Genomic DNA, 25,155 nt, shown 5'->3' on the forward strand with positions numbered 1-25,155 from the left:
ATCTAAAATCAAATCGAAGATCAGGAATTTTTCCTCTGCTCCCTCTTAATGTCATTTGGTAAATTATTAAAAATCTAGATTACGTGCGTATTGAAGCAATCATTCGTATAAATTATTTTATGGCACCGAGGTTGGTATAATTGGTTCATAATTTTAACTCGAGTTTGCCGTTGAATTATTTCTGTATTCTGAAATGTCTAAAGTGAGTCTTGATAAACACATAGATGTCTCTAACATACATGCTGGCAAGAGGTAGTATATTGAGTTTTTTGAATAAAGGTTTGCATGTGTCATCTGGTTTACCGCCGCAAATTGCGCGAATGCATTTCTTTTGTACTACAAACGCCCTACCCACATCTACGGAATTTTCCCACAGTATCCTACCATAACTCAATACAGAGGAGACGTGCCCGCGATGAGCCATCATTTCGGCTTCGTGAGATACAGTTTAAACCGGCTGATTTAGTAGATTTATGGGAACATTAAAAGAGCAACATTAGACGAACTATAATCATTATTAAACCTGCATATCTAAGAAAGTTCACAACCTTCTGAAGAGACCTCTTCTCAGGCGGTTGACGATGATCATGAGTTGTTAGATTATAATGTTAACGAACCTCATTTTTTTGTTACAGTTCATGAAACTGCGTCTCAACTCTGATGGAAAGATAACGCATGTGATTTTAAACGAAGGACCAAAGATCCGATTCAACATTAATTTTAACTGTTACACAATTAAAGTGGGATCACAAAGAATGTTATCTGATGCTTATAGGTATCAATCGGTTAAAAATGGATCAATGCTGTTTGATGTCAAAGCTTCAGCCAACGGGCCTATAGTCAACGAAATCCGTCTTTCTGCTAATGAATATTTACATATAAGCATTAAACTTTATAAGGATCTAAATTTTCTTGAAACTGAATGGCTCGTTGGACCTATAAATGTTACTGATAATATTAGTAAAGAAATAATTGTGCAATATAATACAGACTTGTTTAACAACGCTGAGTTCTTCACAGACTCCAATGGTAGACAAATGTTAAAACGCATATTGTTTCAACGACCTACGTGGAATTTCACAATTATCGACCCAATAGCCAGTAATTATTATCCAGTTACAAACAGGATTCATATAAATGATAGAAGATATAGGTTTACTGTCCTAACTGATAGAGCACAAGGTGGTTCGTCATTAAGAAATGGACAAATAGAACTGATGCTACACAGAAGGTTGTTAAAATTGGCCAATACGGATTTGTTGGAGCCAATAAACGAAATCTCTCAAGGACGAGGCCTCGTTGTGAGAGGTAAACATAGATTATTATTTAGCGATGGTAATAACAAGAAAAATTCGATAAGAGAAAAGAAACAAGTCATAGAATTTCACTTACAACCAATAATCTTGATTAGTGAATCATCACAAATACCTTTAGAAAAATGGTTAAAACTAACCCATAAGGATGTTTCTTTTACTAACACGTTGCCAGAAGGTATACACTTGTTAACTGTGGAACCATTTGGGGATAATAAAATATTATTAAGGCTGGAAAATTATTTGGATGTTGGTGATAAGAAGCATGATGCTATAGACGTAAATTTAGCGACCATTTTCAAAACTATAACAGTTACAAGTTACAAAGAGACCAAACTGGCTGGCAATATGTGGAAAACTGATTATAAAAAACATCACTGGAGGCATGAGGCAGCATTTTCGACGAATTTCAATGATGATTATGGACGTTATGGTGACTTGAAAGCGGCTAAAGAAGGTGGAAGAGGTAAAGACGTGATTGATGAAGATTTTGTAATTAATTTGAGAGCGAAAGAGATTAGGAGTTTTATTGTTGAATACGAACATTTGTAGACGAAATATCTCTTATTATTCACCCATTCCGTACTTACACGTATATCTTTTGGGTTCATTATTTATAGAGGAGAAATATAAATATTTTCACATTTGCTTGTAAACAGAATGATTGCATAGTGGCAAACTTGACTATAAGTAATGCCCCAAATAAAACAATCGGGCCTTTTTTAACCAACTTCAAAAAAGGAGGAAGTTAAGGAAGGAAGTTCTCAATTCGACTGTTTTTTTTTTTGTATGTATGTTACGCGATAACTCCGGTATTTGTGAACCGATTTTCATGATTCTTTTTTTGTTGGAAAGGGGGTACTTCCATAGTGGTCCCATTTCATTTTGAAGGAAATCATCCACCTCAAAGGGTGGCTGTTCACGCATGAAGATTCATTTTTATAAATAGTGCCTAACTTTAATTTAGGAGCAATTACTTTTAGCAATTATTTAGTTGATTGTGCTATTTCATCAATTCAAGGCGTTTTTAATAATAATAGCTGTATATAATTGCTAGTTTATATGTGAAATTATTGTTAAATGAACTTATTATTAAGCAGTCGCAAATATGTAAATCTATCCAATTTAAGCATGTTTTATTGTATTTAAAAAAACTTAAAAAAAAATGTATTTAAAACCCTCCCCTTATGAGTAGAGACAGATGAAGTAACCTCAGTCGTTTTACAGCGTGCACGCAACAAAGAAAAATGCACCGCTTGAACGCCCCGCTGTACGCTTAGTCGTTCCAAATTAGCGGCCTAACGGTCCAACTGTTCCATTTGCCAGTACCCTTGTGGCGTCCATAAGGTGTATTTCATACAGTACATCAACAGCACGCTTCTGTATCAAGCGTTAAAACTCTCAAATGGAATCCTGTGGCTCCATTCTGAAATCATCAAAATGGAACCACGGTATTTATAAAGGCTTGTGTAATTTTTTTATAAAATAAGATAATCAACAACGAAAGTTCTTATCTGTTTTGCTTTGAAATGAACAATCATTCCACAATCATGAATTTCATCTATATTATCAGCGAATTTTCCTCCATAATTTCCATAATCGTCGTTAAAACTACACGAAAATTGCTTTTCCGTATTCCAAACCTTTTTTATATAATCCTCGTACCACATATTGGCTCCTAACGTTGTTTCTTTAACCGATATAACTTGTATATTTTTGAAAATTGCTGCCAGATTAACTTCTATAGTTGTATTATCCAAATCATAAGTTTCTAGATAGTTTTCAAGTCTCAATAACAATGTCTTATTTCCCCAAGATTCAAGTGTCAAAAGGTGAATTCCATTGGGAACATTGTGCATCCAAGAAAAAGTCTTATTCGGCAAGTAAAACCAATCTTCTAAACTGACTTGCGACGCTTCTGCGACTAAAACAATAGGTTCTAAATGAAATTGGATAACCTCTTTTTTCTCATTTATATATTGTTCTTTATTTTCCGCGTCAGATATTAAAACTCTATGTTTACCTCTGACTACAAGGCCTTCAAAATCATTAATTTCGTTTAGCGCTTCAAGTAAGCCTAGAGAATCATCTTCAAACAATCTCCTATGTAGCATTAATTCTATTTCTCCATCGTCAGCAGAAGTGCCACCCTGAGCCCTGTCTGTGAGAACAGCAATCTTAAGTCTCTCGTCGTTTATAAATATTTTGTTAGTGACTGGATAGAAATTGGCCGGTATTGGTTCTACAGTGTCGAATTCCCAGGTTGGTCTTTTGTCTCTTTTTCTCTTAATGATTTGTCTACCATTGGAATCTGTAAAAAACTCGTCCCGGCTTTTTACGTTTGTCATATATTGAATAACGTATTCTTTGCCTTTACGATCAACAGCGTTTATCGGACCTACTAGCCATTCACATTCCAAGTAATTAAGACCCTCGTATAATATCAGATTGTTGCGCACATCTTTAGATGATATGAATCTGACTTCTTTTACAATGTTCCCTTGTATAGTATTTATCATGCGCATGTCTACCTGAAAGTAAGTAGCGAAATCAAAACAATTGAAGACCAAGACGAAAGCTTAACGGGCTACACATATGGCTACTTTAGTAGCAGTAGAGCTAGTAGAGAGAACGCAGTAATGTGAGCATTACTGCGTTCCGGTTTAGAAGTAAAGGTGTTGTTGAAATTACAGGCACATGGGGACTTGTTAACTTATGTCTCAAAGTGATGGGTGCAGTGGCCCTCTGTTTTAATTTGTTCTAATTTCCATTATTAATTAATAATAATTTTAACTTAATAAAATAAAATAATTTGTAAAACAGATGTAGCGTAAATTGGAACGTTCTTTGTAAACTTAAAAATAAGATATTTAATTAATAACTTTTTAGTAACTATAGTGAAAAAATAGGGTGGTTTGCATTAATATTTCTTCCATCTTTGGAACGCCCTCCCGCTCCATGTAAGACAAGCTCAGACCAAATTATCTTTCAAACGCATATTGTGCTGACACATGTGTTTGACAATTGTGAAAATCAAGACTGTATAATGTTGCTTCAGGTACATATATTATATTATTTATTATTATGATATATATGTAAGTTTATTATGTATGTATAGTAAGTATGTTTCTATTATGTTATTTATTTTATACCATACTAATTATCGATTAGATTTCCAGTATATTGTTCTTCTTGTTTAAGTCTAGCACCAACCTATTGTGTTTTTTTTTCTGTTTAGCCCACTGGTTGACTGGTACAGAATGACAGTATTTCAGTATATTGTACAATAAAGTTTAAATAAATATAAATATTAGACGTAACTGGTTGATGACTGTACCACCTCAGTCAACCGTGACCATGGGACCTGTAAAGGGCCCGAAACGTCGGTTTGTTTGAAAAAACAAATACATGCAATTTAAATCCGGAAAAATAGTTTCATTTCCTATAGTATCCTGAACTTAAATAATAACAATTGCCACCCTACTACTTGTATTTGTTTTGTGTTTGTATAAATAATAATAAATTACACTTTGAAGGTCGCTGGAGCCAAAAATGTAAGCTCCGGACGTGTGATGTCCTTCCTCATGCTGGAAGTAATTCGCTGAGTAATAAGAATTGCGGATGGTAAACTGCATTTCTGTTCCATCTTTAAATATTATTTTTGTTACATCTCCGTTTTTATTGAACACAACCTTCATGTACTGTAAAAATAAAAGCTTAAATTAACATTTTGAAAACTCCCGATACAGTACATAGTACTAAAAAAACCGACCTCAAAAGCGCGTGGAATTACGTCTATTTGCCAAGTTTTAGTGGAATCTGTTGTGGAGTTTTAGCTGACTTAAGAATGTCGTCCAACTTGCCAAATGCGGCCCACCCAAGCTGAATTCTTCTGGTGATGTCCTTCATTTGACGCTCCTTGCCAAAAGATAAAATATGCCCGAGATAAACGTATTGATCGACAATCTCCAACATTTTCACACTTCCAACTGTGAAATTTGTGACGTTGGAGATGTTCACCATAACCTTGTCTTAGTCTTGGACATATTCATCTTGAGGCCCACCCACATAGAAGCATCATACAGTTGTCGCAGCGCACGCTGGAGATCGTTAAAGTTTTCAGCGAAGAGTACTAGGTCGTCTGCAAACCGTATTGATGTTAATGCCACATTTCGTCCAATCAAGTGTTTTACTACGTCTTCTAGGACTGCAGTAAACAGTTTTGGCGAAATGATGTCTCCCTGCCACACTCCCCGTTTGATTGGTACAGGGTTGGTTAGTTAATGCATTCGAACCTCTATAGTTGCAGATGAGTACAGCTCCCGAAGTACATCTATGTAGCGAGTGTCGATGTTACAGCGATAGAGAACGTGGAACACGGCCCAATATTCGACACTGTCGAAGGCCTTTTCATAATCAACGAAGGCCATGGCATGGGGTCGGTTGTACTCGTGACACTTCTCCATCAACTGCTTCACCGTGTGGATGTGGTCTATGGTGGAGAATTGAATTGAAACCGAGCAAAATTCTGAGGTCGGTTTTTGTTTTCAATGAAAAAGTTACAATTATTATTATCAACATATCATCCTGCAATGTTAAAGTTACAATTACTTGATTATCCAAAACAACATCTTCGGGTTTCACGGTAGGTAGAGTCGCCACATAATCCTCTTCGGTGGTTGTTTCTGTACTGACATTTACACCGAGATCGAGAGACTTTGCATCCACTCGATTACCTGTGATTTCTTCAATCCTTAAACCATACAAATAAAAATAATAAGTATCTATTACATATATTAAAATATACAACTTTATTTGTTAAAATATTAACAACTTTTCAGGACTATTACTAAAATAAAAAAAAATGATAATAGCAGTTAGTTTGAGAATTCACGTTTTATATATATATTCAATTTAATTTATACAAGTTAATTATAAAGATGAATAATCCTTTCAACAAGAGAATCAGATATAGATTTTATTTATTTTACGTTATAGATTTTAATTATAAATTTTAATATTTACTAAAATATAGTTATATATGTACATGATTTATTTTTTTATTCATACAAAATTTTACCAACATATAAACATTAGCTATTTAGATATAAATATTTTTCTCTGTAAAGCTTTTGATATTGCATTTCGGTGCGCGTTCCGGAACGGACGCGTCCAATACGCAGTGCGAATTATTATTATTCTAGTTTCGTGCGACATAGGCCGCTGCGCGTAAGTGGCAATGGGTTCCCAACAACTCATAGCCAATGAGCTTTTGGCGTTTGTCCAACGCGCCATCGATACCATTGACGAAGTTCAACTTCAACGAGGATGAGATTTGCATTGGCAAGATGTTGCTCTACGAGAGCCTCGCCAAAGCTGAGCAGATGCCATCTTGCCGGAAGGATGGAGGTGTGAAGAGTCTCCAGGATGTTATCACACTCCTGAAGGAGACTGATTCGGACGACGTACCTACGTTCAACCACGTCGATGTTTACAGGCTGCTGAAGGATATCACTTCCTTCCTTGAAGTCAAGCCTGGTTGAGTTGCAGTCTAGATTGGACACTTCAGATAACACCATAAGTGAGCTGCGTGCCCAAGTTGCGTTATTAAGCAACCGGAACGTAGTTGTCACCGTAATGATTTGGCAGAATAGCTTTCAAACAAATTAAATGACATTTCGTCTCTATTTCTGGTTATATACTCGATGTTTTAATTTACTCGTGCAAACAGTATTGTACGCAATCATTACATAATTACGTTTTAAAATCTCGTAGCGCTCGACCTTTAAGAACTCTCATTATGCAAAGATAGCCTAAACTACTATTACCAGTTGTTTTAAAGCAAAATATAAAACAACATTATTAAAACAACAACTTGCTGCAGAACACTTGAAGCGTGCTTACTGTAAAACTTTAAAAATAGTAAAATACATTTGACACAAATCCCTAAGATAAATAACTATTGAAATAATATAATCTCAGTACAGAGTACTAAAAAAACCGACCTCAAAAGTACGTGGAATTACGTCTATTTGCTAAGTTTTATTGAAATATCCCCTAGTTCGCCACTATACAGGACTTGACGCTTTAGATAATAAAAATAGGTTCTCACTACGACACTACACAAAGTATATTGAGAGAAAACCGCCTTAAATTGGAGAAATAGCAAAATCAACCATTAAAGTAATTGCTCCTAAATTTAAGTTAGGTACTATTTATAAAAGTGAATCTTCATGCTTGAACAGCCACCCTTCGAGGTGGATGATTTTCTTCAAAATGAAATGGGACCACTATGGAATTACCCCCTTTCCAACAAAAAAAGAATCATGAAAATCGGTTCACAAATACCGGAGCTATCGCGTAACATACAAACAAAAAAAAAACGAAAGAAAAAAAAGAACATACAGTCGAATTGAGAACCTCCTCCTTTTTTGAAGACACACAACTACACACAATGTCGGACTTGAACCCATGAACTTGTTTACTCGTATTGTTTTACTTTTCCTTTTTTTTAGACACTAATTATTATCATGCCAATAACCATAAATATAATCATATGTGCATTTGTTATTCTGGATATCGTAATGAGCTAGTTTATAAGGAATAGATATAAGATGAAATCCCTCGTAGCAATGAATCCCGCTCAATACCCTAAGGGAGGCTGAGACTGACAGCGCTGTTTCAGCATAAGCTGAGCCCTGAGCCTATGCCTCTTGTCTCAATTTACTTTTACTGTTTTGACTTCTCTGCTATGTATATATAATTTTTTTAAATGTAATTCTGAGACAATATAGTAGTTTATGTGGTTGTTACAGAATGAAAGCATAAAAATACGAGTGTGGGTTTACATAAAAACATCTCACGAGTGTTTTAATGCCTAATTATGTACAGTTCATACACTGCTTTATCTACACATATATTATAAGCTCTCTATGATGTGTTCAGGAACCGCATGTTACGACTGGCGAAATGGCGGCAAATAAAAACTTTTCTCACGCATGTCACACAACCGTAGTTTTTATTTTTAATTTATAGACAAACTAGAATCGGCCCCAACTATGATATCGTTCGATGTCAAGTAAAGTGTGAAATTGTCAAAATTGATTGCTATTGACATTTCATTTCGAATAAAACTTCATATCGACTGATATTAGAATTGAGGTCCAATCAAATTGTTTTGTTTTTTAGAGATGTTCGACATTTGAATGTAATAATAATAAAATTTTCACAGATAAGAAATTTGTTCTAACAAAACAGTTTATCTTTATTCTGGTCGTACTTTGCGATTTTTGAACACATTATAGAGAGTTTATGATATGTGTGTAGATAAAATTATTTTCATTTATGTATTTTTTATTTCTTTTTACCTCATAGAGTCTTCCATTGAAATATCAAATGTCGAGTCATTCAGTGCTGTGTCATGTATGTCGTCATTTACTGCTTCACGTTTTTTTATGTTACTCATCAAGAAGGTTTGATAAATGCTTCGGTTGTCATTTTCTAAGTAATAAGAATGTACGTAACGTTCGGTGGTCGTTTGATTGTAGTCGATGGTGGTTCGGCGGTTTAGCCACGCCGGGCGCTGTTGTCCAGCTTTTCGGATATAAAATGTTTTGTATGAAACTGCTTGAAGACGGGCAATAAATACGATTTCGTGTGTGGCATTTGATTCACGTAATGGCAAACTTAGGAGTAACTTCTGTATTTCTACTAATTGTGATTGTATTTCTTCACCTGTAATAAACACACCAACACATGTTATTGTACGTCAAAAGCGATTTTATCAAGGAAGACATTGAAATAATAAGGACTACATGAAACAATTAAAAACACCAAGAAAAAATATAATAATAATAATAATAACAATAACGCACACGCTCAACATAGCCCCGCACTAGGGAAACCCTGTGTCGCGGGTGCCATGGACACACACATAGACAACCACAAATTACACCCAAACTCAAGAGAGAAATAAATGTAGGCCATATATATATTTCTCCCGGCCCGGGAATCGAACCTGGGACCTCTGCGTGGCAGTCCGGCATGGTAACCGTTCGGCCACGGAGGCAGTCATATAAAGATGATTATGGAATATTGCCAGTTGATAAAAAGTAAAATTTGTGATGGTGATTAAAAATTATTATAAGACTGAGGATAATACATAATATAATAATAATAACGCACAGACCCATAGCCCCAGACTAGGGAACCCTGTATCGCGGGCGACATGGACACGCACGTATGGCACCTAAATTATTTAATAAAATACCAGATGCAGTTAAAGAACTAAATTGTAGGCAATTTAAAATAAAATTACATAATTTGTTAGTTACACAATGCTACTACAATATAAATGATTTTTTAATTGATAACATAAAATGTAAAATTTAACCACTGTGCGTGATTGAAATAAGAATTGTGTAAAATATTCGCATGCCAAGTTTTACAACACGTTTTACAAGTTTTAAATGTAGTTTACACCATTGTAAACTACATTTTTCAGCGAATAAATATCTTGTATTCTTGTATTCTTGCACAAAGACAAACACAAATTACACCCAAACTCACGAGAGTAATAAATCTGCGTGGCAGTCCAGCAAGAGAACCATACGGTCACGGAGGCAGTTATTAATTATATAAAATAGTAATTTGTTATGCAAGGCTGCACAGTTGTTCTTTGATGCGAGTGTTTGTATTGAAACATGAGCAAGCGAAGGGAGCTAAGATTGAACCACGAGCGAGGGTTTGAAGGCACGAGACGCAAAACAATTTTGCTGCCGAGCGAAACACACAACTTTTCACCTCACTATAGCGAGGAAAATGAGAGATGAAAAAAAAAAGAGTTGAACTATAAAACATCAGTTTTTTTAATTAAAAAAAAAAGTTTATTTTCGGATGCATTCAGAATTTGCACCTCATCAATTTTTATTCTTACTTGTACTTATAATTTTGTGTGATTGTTGAAATTATTTTAATCTTTCGACGAATTCGAATAATTTCATAAACAAAATGAGTTATCATTGTCAATTTAACGTCAATATTCGTCAAATTATTATTGAATAAGAATAAAATAATATATAAATAATAAAATAACGTCAAATTATTATTGAATAAGAATAAAATATACTAACGGATTTATGTTACATAAATAATGTACGACAAATCGCGTATTTGAACGTGTCATTACGTTTTTTTGCATCGAAAGAAAAAGTTAGTTTCACCACTCTATCGTCAAGTTCGAATTGCAAAAACTTTATTCACGCTAGAGTGGATAAAACGCTCCTAATGAAAACCTTTCCGAGCTAGTGAGGTGAAAAATTATTTATCATGATTATTGATGCAAAGATCGAACACTCAGAAAAAATTCCTTCGATCCGGCCGACGTTTTCTAGCATACCGTGTCAGACGCCACAGAACGAACCAGCGGCGAATTTTTCTATGTGCTTGTTGTCGTGTCTTTGTATTTGGTTTTTCAACGACTTTTTAGTCGTAGCGCCATCTATGAGAAATCTATGAAAGTTTTATCACCCAGTTAGATACCTTTACAGCTACCGGCCCTGGCGAGAGATGTCGCTATTCACTGTATTTTAAATTTTTATTGAATTGATATTCAATTATTTTTTAATCGATCGAAGGAATTTTTTTCTGAGTGTTCGATCTGTGTATTAATAATTATAACAAATTAGTGGAGTTATTTCACTATTATATATATAATAATAATTATTGATGTATAACAAGTATAACACATAAAGTGTTACAGAAAGGAAATTTTTGAAATAGTTTTTTATGCAAATGTTGCATAATGAGGGTTCTTAAAGCCGAACACCCGATAAAAAAAACATTAATAAAGATTCGAGTGATAATTCCCGTTCATATGGAGAAGAATCCGACGATTCATTATAATGAACAATAAGAATTTATTATAATTATTTACAATATATTTCATTTCATTATAATTTATTAGATTTACTTGAATTTACGCCGTTACATAATCTGTTGGCTCGATAAATATCGGAGCTAAAGAGCAAGTCGCTTCACTAAAATTAAAAAATAAAATTATAGTAATTAAAGTTTTATTGAATTGATATTCAATTATTTTTTGTGAAATTACTCCACTAGTTAATACAGTGAATAGCGACATCTCTCGCCAGGACTGGTAGCTGTAAAGGTACTAACTGGGTGATAAATCTGTCATAGATTTCTCATAGATGGCGCTACGACTAAAAAGTCGTTGAAAGACCAAGTACAAAGACACGACGCAAGCACATAGAAAGATTCGTGAGGTCCGTTGGTTCGTTCCGTGGCTTAGTTGGTATAGCGTCTGGCACGGTATGCAAGAAGACGTCGGTTCGAATCCGACCGGATCGAAGGAATTTTTTCTGAGTGTTTTTTCTGAGTGTTCGATCTTTGTATTAATAATTATAATAAAATTATAGTATTTCTCAACTCACACTGGCGCAGAGTCGAAGCAAAGCGATGCGTCATGTTTTTCGTCTATAGCATATTCATCACTATTTTCCCATTATTAAGGTACAAATTTGTGTTTTGCAAATATGGAATCGACGCGAGTCGCCAGGCGTTGTAGTTGAAAACCAGGACGCGACAAGACGCTTCGACTCTGCGCCAGTGTGAGTTGCGCCTAAGAGTATTGCACTTGTTGTCGATGGTTGTAATGTCAACAATTACGGAACTTCGGAAGCATGCACGGACGGAGTATAAGCTGTTGAATCTACATCAAAAAATGGGTACTAACCAGTCGGAGAAAAAACTTCGTAGATGTGATTTACAACAGGAATTCTCACCGGAACTGTTATGTTCCACGCAAGGGGGTTGTACATCGCAACCTAGAATAGTAATAATAATAATAAACACACTCTCATAGCCCCGAACTAGGGAAACCCTGTGGTGCTGGTGCCATGGATACACACTTAGGCAACCACAAATGACTCACGAGAGATGTAGGCCATACAAATATTTTCCGGTTTCGAAAGGTAGGGTTGCAGGCCATGGGACTTATCAACTTATGCCTCAGGGTGACTGTGATCTTTGTGATATAAAGCTTTGAGTGGCACGGCAACTGTTATGGACAGGCGTGTAGCTTACCATCAGGTGCACGACTTGTCCGTTCTATCACTTAATATTATAAAAAAAAATCTCCCGGCCCGTGAATCGAACCCGGGACCTCTGCGTGGCAGTCCAGCGTGGTAATCATAATGTGTGATAAATATAAAAGGTAATCGTATATATTTTTAAACCGACTTCAAAAAGGAGGAGGTTCTCATTCGAGAGACACAGAGTTGTTGTGTGCACAAGTTATAAACAGAGTGATTTTGAGAGAAAACGTGTCCATAAAATCAAAAAATTAACATAACTTCACAGGTTTTTAGTTTTATCGGGAACCAAACAATTTTTGTTAAATTAGAAGATGATCGTCAATGCTATGGAATGATTACAAAATCAATTTAATAAAAATTTTAATAGAAAAGTATTTGATGGTGAGATTGCGATACATAGCAAAATTAGAAACTAATGCTCGATGTATAGATCCGGAACGGTAGTAATAACATTTCCAGTTTGTAACATTAGTAGAGGAATGTGGGGTATTAGGAGCCCGCGGATGATGAGAGCAGTGTTAAACTGCACTTTCCCAATGCTTGTATTTGTGGAGACGGCACTCGTTAACGTTCGACAAGGTTTGGCCAGAAACGTTGGTTTGTTTGAAAAAATAAATATACAAAAAAAAATATAGAAAAATAGTTTCATTTCCTATGTGTAACAATCGCGAAAACCTAAGAACTCGAAAAAATAGAAATGTTTAAAAAAAACAGTAATTTTTTTAAATTCGATGTTACGCCGGTGATGAGAGCTATTTGGCTCTCCTTACCCCATTGCCCTATATCTACTGGATATTCCATACACCTTTAACACTTTCTTGTTTATTTTCATTAGTTTTTAACATAAATATTTTTATAACTTTAATTTATATATTTTTTCAGACCGTTTATTATAGAAAGTACCTAACAGAAAAAAAATCGGGAGGTTTTTCGCTGCATCTGGCAATTTTACACGCACACAAATGCGCACGTGCCTACAGTGCCCTTAGTTATCACGCAAACAATAAATGAAAAGCGGTTTCACGTCGTTTGTTGCGTATACTCCATCTGTCTATTGTTTTGTAATCTGAGCTGTGATAAACTGAAGTCTCTGCTATAAATACTTACAATGAACTGATCGCTATTTTCCGAACTGAAGCAAGATGACTCGTTGAACTTGCATCTGTTGAAAGTTAATTTCGACAACCTGAGAGCGTTGCCGTACATGTATTTGCTGCAACAGAAACAACATTTTAAGAATGATTCGATGGCGTTCTTGAATAGCGGTGTACCTATCCAAGAACACCTATTCAGCTTTTTTTATTTATTGTTACACTTTCAAATTTGCAATTAATAAAACAAAACAATGTGCATAAACCATCGAGTATATAACCAGAAATAGAGATGAAATGTTATTTAATTCATTCGAAAACTATGCCAGTGCGCAGTGTTCGAAACAATTGACGGGTGTCGTCAATTGTTTCACTTCATATTGACCAGTTCAACTTGAGTTTAATGAAAATTGCAAAATTACCTATTTCATATTTAATTACCGATGAAATGTGATTCCGTTTGTTTTGTTAACCGATTTCAAACAAGGAAGAGGTTTTCAATTCGACTGTATGTCTTTTTGTATGTACCTATGTTACGCGATAACTCCGGTATTTGTTTCTTTTTTGTTGGAAAGGGGGTACTTCCATAGTGGTCCCATTTCATTTTGAAGAAAATGATTCACCTCTAAGGGTGGCTATTCACGCATGAAGATTCATTTTTATAAAAAGCGCCTAAATTTTACTTACGGAGCAATTATTTTAATGGTTGATTTTGCTATTTCTCCAATTCAAGGCGTTTTTCTCTCAATATACTTTGAGTAGTGAGAACCGAATTTTATTATCTCCAGTGTCAAGTCCTGTATAGTGGCGAATTTAAGGATATTTCAATAAAACTTAGCAAATAGACGTACTTCCGCGTACTTTTGAGGTCGGTTTTTTCAATACTCTGTGCTGAGATTATTCATAGACATATGTCTAGATAGACGCCGCCGCAAGTACAGCAATTTGTATGAAAACCAAGCGTACCACATTTTTTGTACCCACTATGACGTCACAAGAACTATTTAGTGATGGATACCTCCTTCCGCTCGCCTAAATCGATTGAACGCATAAACACACGTATTCCTTTTAAGTCACTTTTCCATTTAATGCACTCGCACACACGCTTACATACACACACACACACTCACACACACACACACACACACACTCACACACAAATTTCACCCACAAATTGTCTTCTTATCTTTACTTTTAGATAATGTACTTACCTTTTTGAAAACTAAATAAATAAATTGTAATGGGGTGGGAGCCTGGTGATTTGTAATGTAACACAGGTCTAGTTACCTAGTACGAACTCCAGACTCTCGCTTAAGGTAGCTAACTTTAGATATTATTAAGTCTTGTTTAACATATAATTATAATGTACAATCTTCCTTATGTGAGAGTGAATAAATAAATATCTTATCTTATCTTAATTAATCGATTCTAAATAGATTTTTTTTTCAAGTAAGTATTTGTTGATTACAAGTAATCGTAATATTAATGTAGTAAAAAAATGCTATAATAAGACAATTAACGCCTTTATTTTACTTGTTTTGAAAAATGTCGATTACTTAAAAAAAATTAAGACCAATTTTTAATCGACTTCAAATATGAAAATTATTGTCCTTCCAATAAAATGAGCTTATTATATTACATCTTTTAATATTTATAGAAAATTATATCGATTAACTTAAATAATGAAAACACACGTCAATATATGAACTTGCGACTGTTGGTAATTGATCAAATTGATGAATGGCAACACTAACGAAAATGTTCATCATCATCTTCATCATCATATCAGCCGGAAGACGTCCACTGCTGAACATAGGCCTTCTCCAACGACTTCCAGAGCAGCCGATCGGACGCGACGTGCATCCATCGATTACCCGCCGCCCTTACCAGGTCATCATTATCATCATTAATTGCTCACGTTAAAGCCTTTTTAACTTACTTCAAAGCCTGCCTGACGACCGCCACTATACCATCAATGGCCTGATCTAAAATTCGTTCATAATCGTGAGCTACGTGGCCCCTTTCAGTGCCTGTGATCGCGTCGTGATGCTGAAGCACTCCTGAAAGTACGTGTTATAAAATAAAATTGTTATAACTGAATGAAGAATAGATAAGCGCCGCCAGTACCGATGAATGCCACTAGGGCGTTGCGTCGTCAGTATGCTAAGATTTTTTTGATAACACCAAGTGACGGGACTTGCTAGACCAGTCAGAGCTTTGAATCGCAAAGAACCGAAGGGCACTGCCAACGCGTCCTGAGGCATAAGTCGACAAGTTCCATGTACCTCTACCAGCACCTTTACCCTTCAAAACTGGAACGCAGTAATGCTCATATTACTGCTTGGCGGCAGATATAGGTAATGTACTTCCCTGGACGAACCCTTTCACAGAGCTCTACTGCTACTAGCCAAGATAACGACACACTTTTAGACCACGCAATACTCAGCTCAAGTCCCCACTCGATGTTGGTGAGGATATTCAATGAGATTTTAAGACTTTCGTGGTTATTCACTAAATGATTATCATTAATATCAGGTTTCTTACCACGGTATGACGCTCCATGGTTACGGGTTGACGGGTAGACGGGTTGACCAGTCAACCCGTAACCATGGAGCGTGCAACCGTTCCGAAATATCGGGAAAATAAAAAGAAGTCATACCGTAGTAAGAAACCTGATATTAGTGATAATCATTTCAATGAGATCCCGCCCATTATTAAAAATGAGGAAAAGTATCCACTGTTTGTAAATAAATTAATATTACATCTTATAAATAAATGTTGTTGCAATTTAAATGAATACTTTGATGACAAATAAAAATAATAATATTCTAATAAATTTGAATAATAAATAAATCTTAATTATACAATGTGTTGATTTTCATTCTCGCCATATTTACAGAGGTCATTCTATATCCGAAACTGAACCCAAACCACTAAAAAAATAAATCGAAAAAAACACGGCAAAGGCGAGGTCACTGTCCCTTGCGTGGTGCATACGACTTGAGACAATTTTGCAAAATAAAAAAAAAAAGATAATTACTATTATATATTTGTCTACATAATAAAGACACTATTATACCTTATTATGCCTATGCTTTAAATGTACTGACCCATAGCACTTTTCAGTTCCTCAATAAAGTGTTCATTACTTCTGTCCAAATCGGCCAAAACTTGCAATTGTTTTACCATCTAAAAAACACAAATTCAAATTCAAAATCATATTCAAAAACATAATTTCATCACTTGAAATTGTCACATTCATTAAACTCTACTATTCATTAGAACGAAGATGTTAACTTATCGTAGCTCACGTAGTTCCAACTAACTATGCCAGCCGAGCTTAATTTAGCTCACATAGTTTCATGCAACGCCAAGCTAAGAAAATACGTATAAGTAGTGACGTGCTCCACCATAGATAATACACTATGCTACACAATGGATACGTGCGGGAGTGAAGGGCATCAGAAAGGCAACCTATTTTGTTTAACCGAGTTCAAAAAAGAAGGAGGTTCTCAATTTGACTAATGTTTTTTTGTATGTTTTTTGTTTGCGATAACTCTGGCCATTTGTGGCCCGATTTTGATGACTATTTTTAACTGAAAAGAGGGTACCTCAGCAGTGGTGCCATTTAAATTTGGAGAAAATATTCCACCTCTACGGGTGGCAAACTAGGGGATGAATGACATTTGAGGTCGGTTTTTTTACTGAGATCATTTATTAAATTAAATTAATGAAAAAAAAAACATTAAATTTGGAGATCTTTATGTTGTTTGAAACGGATATTTGACAGCTTGCCATTTAGCCACGTTTTAGTTTGTGGACGGCAGCGAGCATCATTGTCGTTTTCCAAATGTGGCCTTATTACACAAAATAGCGCAAAGTTGTTAGAATTAATGGGTACGTTCCATCGAGTGTATAACCAGAAATAGAAACGAAATAAGGGCCATCCAACCCTGGCAACTCATCAGGCAAAGGGGCCTTATGACACTTTTAAATATCAACTCTCGTTTGCGCTGAAATCACAAATTAGAAAGCTGAAATAGTACAGCGCCAACAACTGACCCGTGTGTACGTCTCCGTATATTCCAAAAATATTATGTATTTATTGTAATAAAGATAATGAATATCTCTAACAATGGGGGCGGTTCAATTCGGTGGTGTGGGAAAAACAGCAAAACATCTAATTACAAAACAAACGGAATCACATTTAATCCGTAATTAAATATTAAATATGTAATTTGTCAATTTTCGTCCATTACAACAATGCTCAAGTTAAACTATTCGATTTGAAGTGAAACAATTGACGACACCCGTCATTTGTTTCATTGTCACTGTAATGATTGGGCAGAATAGTTTTCAAACAAATTAAATGACATTTCTGGTTATATACCTGATATATCTGGTTATATATAGCCTGAACGTATACGTTTTATAAGATAAAGTAATTTAAAAAAATATCTATACAACCTGTAAGTATTTGTTTGCCTGTCGTTCAAAAAACTTGATGGTAGGTCGGGAAGTGTAAAAGCCAGTCCAGTAGCCAACTTCGGTCGAATATGGAAAGAAATCGTCTTGCTTGATTGGTAATGTTGGTCTGCAAATTGAACATTAATTTATAGGTAAATGTAGGCCATACAAATATTTCTCCCGACCCGGGAATCGAACCTGGGACCTCTGCATGGCAGTCCGGCATGGTAGCTGTTCGGCCACGGAGGCAGTTAATGTAGCAGTTTATGTAGTAGTTAATATGTGATATTATAAAAAAAAAAACCTACATAGAAAATTTTACAAAAAGAAGACTTCATTTTTATTTTAAAAGCAATTCGAACTGCATTTAAGGATTTTGAAATAATCCCGTCTGAACCGGGAATCGAACCCGCCAAATGTGAAAAAAAAAACACCTGTACTTTTACTATACTGATCGAAAGCCTCAATCATAAGGGTGGGTATGCATTAGGTTCGCGCACCAACTCTGCTCCGCGCATCTGCAATTGCTCCACAGTTTTCATTTGAACGTTGAGTGAACACGAATGTTGGTTGGCTCATGTCCAGGAACACACACTCGCAAAAATCGCCAACGCGCGCAGCGTGCAACGTTGCTTATGAACGTATCCACTAATGGAACAGTTGCAGATGCGCGGAGCACAGTTGGTGCGCGGACCTAATGGATACCCACCCTAAGGATTGTTTTCGTCTAAATAACGTGGCATCTTAAATAAAAGGAAGACTATGAAATTTAACATTTAAAATAAAATATCTGTAATAAACATATTAGGCAAACAAAACATGGCGTATACAAAAAAAATTAAAAAAGAATACAAAGTGAGAAAACCTATAAGTATAATTATATACATCTATGAAATCAATCGATCAATGAACTTTTAATTTAAATACGCCTGTAACTTGTGTTTGCATATTGCTACAGATTTAAATAAATTTATTTAGGCCATTTACAGACAGTCCAAAGCCTGTTAAAGTATGTAGGGAAGCTCATTGATTTATCTTATAAAATATCTATTTTTGATTTATAGTTACAAACCATAAAAAAGCCGTAGCCTGTTCATAGATAGACATCGAGTATATAACCAGAATTAGAGACGAAATGTCATATAATTTGTTTGAAAACTATTATGCCAAATCATTGCGGTGACAACTGCGCTCCGATTGGCCAACCCGAATTTGAAACAGTTGGCGGGTGTTGTCAGTTGTTTCACTTAAAATCGATTAGCTTAACTTGAGCTTTGCTATTATGGACAGAAATTAATTAAATTTGTTTTAAAATTAAATGTTTTGCTGTTTCTCCTACACCACCGAATTCAACAGCCCCCCATTGTTAGAGATATTATCTTTATTACAATAAATACAGAACATTTTTGGAATATACGGAGACGTACACACAGGTCAGTCGTTGGTGCTGTACTATTTCAGCTTTCTAATTTGTGATTTCAGTGCAAACGAGAGTTGATATTTAAGGGAAGTACTGCTATTCCTACTGCCAGTCGGCCGAGCAGTAATTTACATAGCACAACGAACTATGTCAGATCAATTAATACAGTAAAAGTGATTAGTTAGCGTCAGCGTGCCAACTATAGGATATTACCCGTAGTAATATTTCAAATCATCAGTAACTCGTATTTTAATATATTTTCAATTTTCTGCTTATCTATTCGTTCAGACGTTAATCGTTGGTCGTAGTCCAGCTGCTGGCCGCACGATGGCAGCATGTTGAATTGAACTTTGAACGATATAGAGACTGGGTAAAGTTTAAAATTATATAAACAATCCAGAATTTGTTACATTTTTTAAATTAGAAATTATAACCATATAGGTACGATACGGTAGCTGCGGAAATTCTGCGTGAGAATTTTTCAGAAGACGCACGATCTCTTTTTTGTTTCGGATGTAATTTGTGCTAGACACGAGATTAACTGCTACATTGGCATAGCGCACTAAATGCTAAATTTTAAAGTGTTAAAATTATAGCAGATCAAGGTCGTGTGATACTGTAACGAATGGCAAGAAACGCGAAATAGTCGATGCTAACCTGCTAAGTGACGGCATCTATGGTCTATCTATGAATAGGCCACGGTTTTTTTATGGTTTGTGACTATCATCGAGTCTATAACCAGAAATAGCGACTTATCATGCAAATGGGCCTTATATCACTTTTAACTGCTTCCATGGTCGCACGCCGATGCCGATTGCCACACAGAGGCCCCAGATTCAATTCCCGGGCCGGGAGGAATATTTGTGTGGTCTACATTTATTTCTCTTGTGAGTTAGGTGTAATTTGTGGTTGTCTATGTGTGTGTCCATGGTACCCGCGACACAGGGTTTCCTAAGTGCGGCTATGTTGGAGTGTGAGCTTTATCATTACATACTCGGAGTCCATGACAGCTTTTAAATAACACGTCGGTGTGGAGTAATACAAAGTTATATTCATTTCCTCAAGGGCTGCCTTGGTGTTGCCATTTCTGAAACAAATTATTAATGAGTCACGTATAAATACAATATTAAAAACAAGACAATACAGCTGGATATCACTCCAACATCATGGTTTTCTCGGCTCGAAGTCTCACAATTCCTCCTGTGTAGCAAGCAATCCGATTTCGACATGCAATGAGAGTAGGTTCCTTGGTTTCACTCTGGACTCGAACCTTAACTGGAAGTGCCATGTTGACAGACTGTGTGATAGACTGAGTGGTGCAGTCTTTGTGTTGCGTAAACTGAAATTGCTCATTTCTGACTCTGCATTAAGACAGGTCTATTTTGCACATTACCACTCGATGATGTTGTACGGTTCGCTCATATGGGATAACTATAACTAAACTAAATAACTCCACGGATGCCGATAGAGTCATGCTAATGCAAAAACGTGACGTACGCGTATTGGTTGGGGTAAAACACCCTTTGAAAGACCTTTTATTGAAAAATCCTTTATACTCTGTAAATGAATTTATGGACCTAAAATTGTAACGATATTGAGTATTTTCTATTTTATTCTAATTTTTACCGCACTGACATACTCTTGTATAATTGTTATCAACTAATGACGATACTTGATGGAGAATGATATTCGATACGCAATTTAATGACAACGATATTATTTAATGAATTGTTAATTATCTAATTGTTGTGTATTTTTCATTATAATTGATCTCAATATAATTCCTTCTACTTTGACATGTAGTGCAATTTATACTGTAATGTTATATTTGTGAAATAAATTAATCTTAATCTGAATCAGGGTTATTTGAAATACACTAACAACCTCGCAAGACTATATTACTATAATCTGTATTTTTTTAAGACTGAGTAAAATGGCAGTTAATTGCGCAAAAGTGTTGCCCGCTTGCGAGCAGCTAGTGATTTCAGTCCAAATTCTTCATTCATTTCGGCTGCTGTAAACCATGAAAGGAAAGCCAGGAGAAAACTTTCGAAAATTATTAAAAACTTGTAATCAATAATTATTTCAAAAGCAACGTCTCACTCTCACTGTCACAACTCTTAATAATCAGCTGTTGATGTACGCACGTTCAAAAATCAAGTAATAAAAGAAACAAATACAATCTCTAAATGATTTCTTAATTTTTATACCATTATCAATTTTAAATGTTGTCAATTCAGTTATTCATTGGCAACATTTTATCTTCTTTCACAATCTATCAATAAAACCATCGACAACACTACATAACTATTTAAAATTTTATGAAAACTGGCAACCCTACAAATGTAATTTTACTCAGTCTACAAAAAAGGCAGACTATAACATTATAAATAAACAATAAGTTTTGTTCCATGACTTTGTATAAAATTTAATAAATTAGGAATTAGAAATTACAATTGAGAGGAATAGAACTGATGGTCGTTGGGGCAAATAGGTTTTCGAATGGATATCACGAACCGAAATTCGTTCAGTGTGATGGCCCCTTACTAGATGGACGGATGACCTGGTAAGGGCGGCGGGAAACCGATGGATGCACGTCGCGTCCGACTGGCTAGTCTGGCAATCTTTGGGGGAGACCTATGTTCAGCAGTGGACGTCTCCCGGCTGATATGAACTGTCTCCGTGGCCGAACGGTTACCATGCCGGACTGCCACGCAGAGGTCCCAGGTTCGATTCCCGGGCCGAGAGAAATAGTTGTATGGCCTACAATTATTTCTCTCGTGAGTTTGGGTGTAATTTGTGGTTGTCTATGTGTGTGTCCATGGCACCCGCGACACAGGGTTTCCCTAGTGCGGGGCTATGTTGAGTGTGTGCGTTATTTATGATATGACGATGATAATAGATTATATAATATATAGTCAGTTCAGATGTGTAGGCATCCTCCCCGAAATTCCCCACTCTCCTGCGTTTTGCATCGGATAAATATATACCAATATACGCTAGCGCTTTCTTTTATTATGAAATCTCTTTCTTTTGCTAACCTCTTTCCAAAAAAGGAGAAGGTTCTCAATTAGACTATGTTTTTTTTTGTATGTATGTTACGCGATAACTCGAACTTGAGAAGAGGGTGCCTCAGTAGCGGTCCCATTTGTGAAGAAAATATTCCACCTCTAAGGGTGGCAAACTAGGGGATGAAAGTTGTGATCCCGGATTCGAACCGTTGCCCTCTACTTGAAAGGCGGTAAAGCAAACCATTAAGCTATCATGGCTTCATTATTTCACAAATAACCTTGAATATTTCTGTTTTTAATAGACTTCTAAAAGGGACGTGTTTTTCAACTCTATAATGTCGGTTGTCCATCAGGATCTCAGGGCGCTCTTTCACCGAGAGCATTCAGCGGTGAGGGAGGTGTACCAAGCATTCATTGCGCAACACTTGTAACATTCGGTAGCCTCCTCCACCGGGGGCATTCAGTATTGTAATGATCTATTCAGCAGGTTCATAGGCACTCGAAGGCACTCGCAAGCACTCAAAGGCACAAAGTAGCGGTAGAGTTCTTTGTGAAACAGTTCGTCCAGGGAAGTACTGCCACCTTATCTATTTCTGCCGCCAAGCAGTAATGTCAGCATTACTGTGTTCCGGTCTTAAAGCGTAAGTAAGGGTGCTGGTGAAAGCACAGGCACATGGGACTTGTCAACTTATGTCTCAGGGTGACGGGCGCAGTGGCAGTGCCCCTCTGATCTTTGCGATTTAAAGCTCTGAGTGGCACTGCAACTGTTATGAACAGGCGTGTAGATTACCATCAGGCGCACGACTTGTTCGTCCCGTCACTTGATATTATAAAAAAGGCACAAAAATTACTTAATTGAAAGAATCATTTAATATTAAGTTATATTTATAAAGAATTGATAATACATTACTACATTGACTTACAATTATATGGACGTCGGGTCCGCGCTAAAAAGTGTCCGAACTTATAGGGCGTTAAAATCGTATACAGAGCGTCATTCACGCTCTAGTCTTCGTTTGTTCGACTGACAGCGAAGCAAGCAAAATTAGACAGTACTGCGATGACATTACAATTTAAATTCAACGTGTTAGCTTTTTCATATTCCTTTAAATGTCACTACGTTTAAATAGGTTGACTTGGGACATTTTTTTCGTGGTTTTTGTATTAGACCCGTCGTTCATTTATTTGTAAGCCAATGCATTACTATGAACACCATACTCACTGAATAAGCTTATCTAAGTTGCGGAAAACCATGCCAGCATCCTGGAACTTGAAATCACCGCCAAACGGCACCAGGATGTTGTTTGTACGGTAGTAGTTAGCTTGCTTTTGCACGTAATGTAAAAACAAGGATGTCTGCAATTTAAAAAAAAACCGCAAGTCCATACATGTCTCAAATAATTATTAGTTTTTTTATTTAAAAAAACCGTCCTCATAAGTTTGAGGAATTACATCTACTTATTTGTTAAGTTTTATTAAAATCGGTGATCGGAAATTGGGTGAAATCCAATAAACCAAATTCATTCCCTAATTTGCCACCTTATGAGGTGAAATATTTTGTTCAAATTTGAATGAGACCACTAGTGAGGTACTCCCTTCGAGTATATAATCAGAAATAGAGACGAAATAAGGGCCCATCCCTGGCAATTCATGATCAGGTAAATGGGCTTTATAGCACTTTTAAATAATAACTCTCGTTTACGCTGAAATCACAAATGAGAAAACTGAAATAGTACAGCGCCAACAATTGTAATGTATATTCCAAAAATATTCTGTATTTATTGTAATAAAGATAATATCTTTATCAAGGGAGGCTGTTCCGTTCAACGGTGTGGCAAAAACAGCAAAATATGTAATTGCAAAACAAACGGAATTACATTTTCATCGGCAATTAAATATTAATTATGTAATTTTGCAATTTTCGTCCATTATACCAAAGCTTAAATTAAACTGGTAGATTCGAACTCGGGCTGGCCAATCGGAGCGCAGTTGTCACAGTAATGATATGGCAGAACAGTTTTCAAACAAATTAAATGACATTTCGTCTCTATTTTTTTTTTTTTTTATGGTGACTCGGCAAAATGACTGCACCGCGCCTGATGGAAAGTGCGAATACAGTCCAGAGATGAGAGTAACGGATGGAAAACACAAATATCTTCACTCCGTCACTATCATTTTGCCGGTCTGGCCAAATGCTTCTTCACACTACGTTTGAAGGACCCGATGTTATAGAGGGGAGGGAATACATGCGCCGGGAGTTGGTTCCACCATTTGATGGTTCGGCATAAAAACGAATTGCCAAACTTTTTAGTGCGGGACGGTATTGAACTGACCGTCCATCTGTGGCAACGCAGTCCGGCACGGGTGGTCCGCTGATGGAAAGGAGAGGAAGGGATAAGGTTGAATAACTCTTCAGAGCACTCACCGTGGTACAGGCGATAGAATACGCTAAGAGACGCTATATCTCTGCGAAGCTGTAACGACTCCGCATGCTCAGTTACATGAGGATCGTTGACAACACGGAAGGCGTAGCGCTGCAGTCCATCTAGGGCATCGAGCAAGTACTTGGCAGAGCCGTCCCAAAGGTGCGAACAGTACTCCATGCTGCTTCGGACCTGAGCTTTATACAACAGGTATCGCAGCTCTGGAGTAAAAAATCGGTGCACCTTGTTCAGGATGCCAAGCTTGCGCGACGCGGTACAGATGACGCTCTCGATATAATCTTTGTTGCTCATGTCC

General features: G+C 36.2%; 2 protein-coding genes across 2 annotated transcripts; one reads left to right on the top strand and one right to left on the bottom strand.

The window, feature by feature from the left end:
• The first annotated feature begins 755 nt into the window (after nucleotides 1–755).
• LOC113234384 (lysosomal alpha-mannosidase-like) lies at nucleotides 756–1,865 on the top strand. Its single transcript, XM_026469693.1, has one exon. It carries the CDS (start codon nucleotides 756–758, stop codon nucleotides 1,863–1,865), a length of 1,110 nt encoding a protein of 369 aa, XP_026325478.1.
• Nucleotides 1,866–2,791: 926 nt separating this feature from the next.
• Nucleotides 2,792–23,724, bottom strand: LOC113234385 (lysosomal alpha-mannosidase-like). Its single transcript, XM_026469694.1, has 11 exons — nucleotides 23,639–23,724; nucleotides 20,400–20,492; nucleotides 17,986–18,112; nucleotides 16,629–16,707; nucleotides 15,458–15,578; nucleotides 13,535–13,640; nucleotides 12,067–12,157; nucleotides 8,681–9,047; nucleotides 5,925–6,066; nucleotides 4,841–5,014; nucleotides 2,792–3,844 (listed from the first exon to the last, which is right to left on the bottom strand). The coding sequence occupies exons 1-11, from the start codon at nucleotides 23,668–23,670 to the stop codon at nucleotides 2,792–2,794; spliced, it is 2,385 nt and encodes a 794-aa protein (XP_026325479.1). The 5' UTR covers nucleotides 23,671–23,724.
• Nucleotides 23,725–25,155: the final 1,431 nt, after the last annotated feature.

The sequence above is a fragment of the Hyposmocoma kahamanoa genome, unplaced genomic scaffold (genome assembly GCF_003589595.1).
Source record: "Hyposmocoma kahamanoa isolate Upper Pololo Valley unplaced genomic scaffold, ASM358959v1 84, whole genome shotgun sequence".
Taxonomy (NCBI): domain Eukaryota; kingdom Metazoa; phylum Arthropoda; class Insecta; order Lepidoptera; family Cosmopterigidae; genus Hyposmocoma; species Hyposmocoma kahamanoa.

Coding starts and splice junctions, on each gene's coding strand:
- LOC113234384 (XM_026469693.1), top strand. CDS start 756: ATGTTATCTGATGCTTATAGGTATCAATCGGTTAAAAATGGATCAATG.
- LOC113234385 (XM_026469694.1), bottom strand. CDS start 23,670: ATGGTTTTCCGCAACTTAGATAAGCTTATTCA. Junction 20,493..23,638: donor AACTTAGATAAGCTTATTCA/GTGAGTATGGTG, acceptor AATTTGTTTCAG/AAATGGCAACACCAAGGCAG. Junction 5,015..5,924: donor ATGTTGTTTTGGATAATCAA/GTAATTGTAACT, acceptor TTATTTTTACAG/TACATGAAGGTTGTGTTCAA.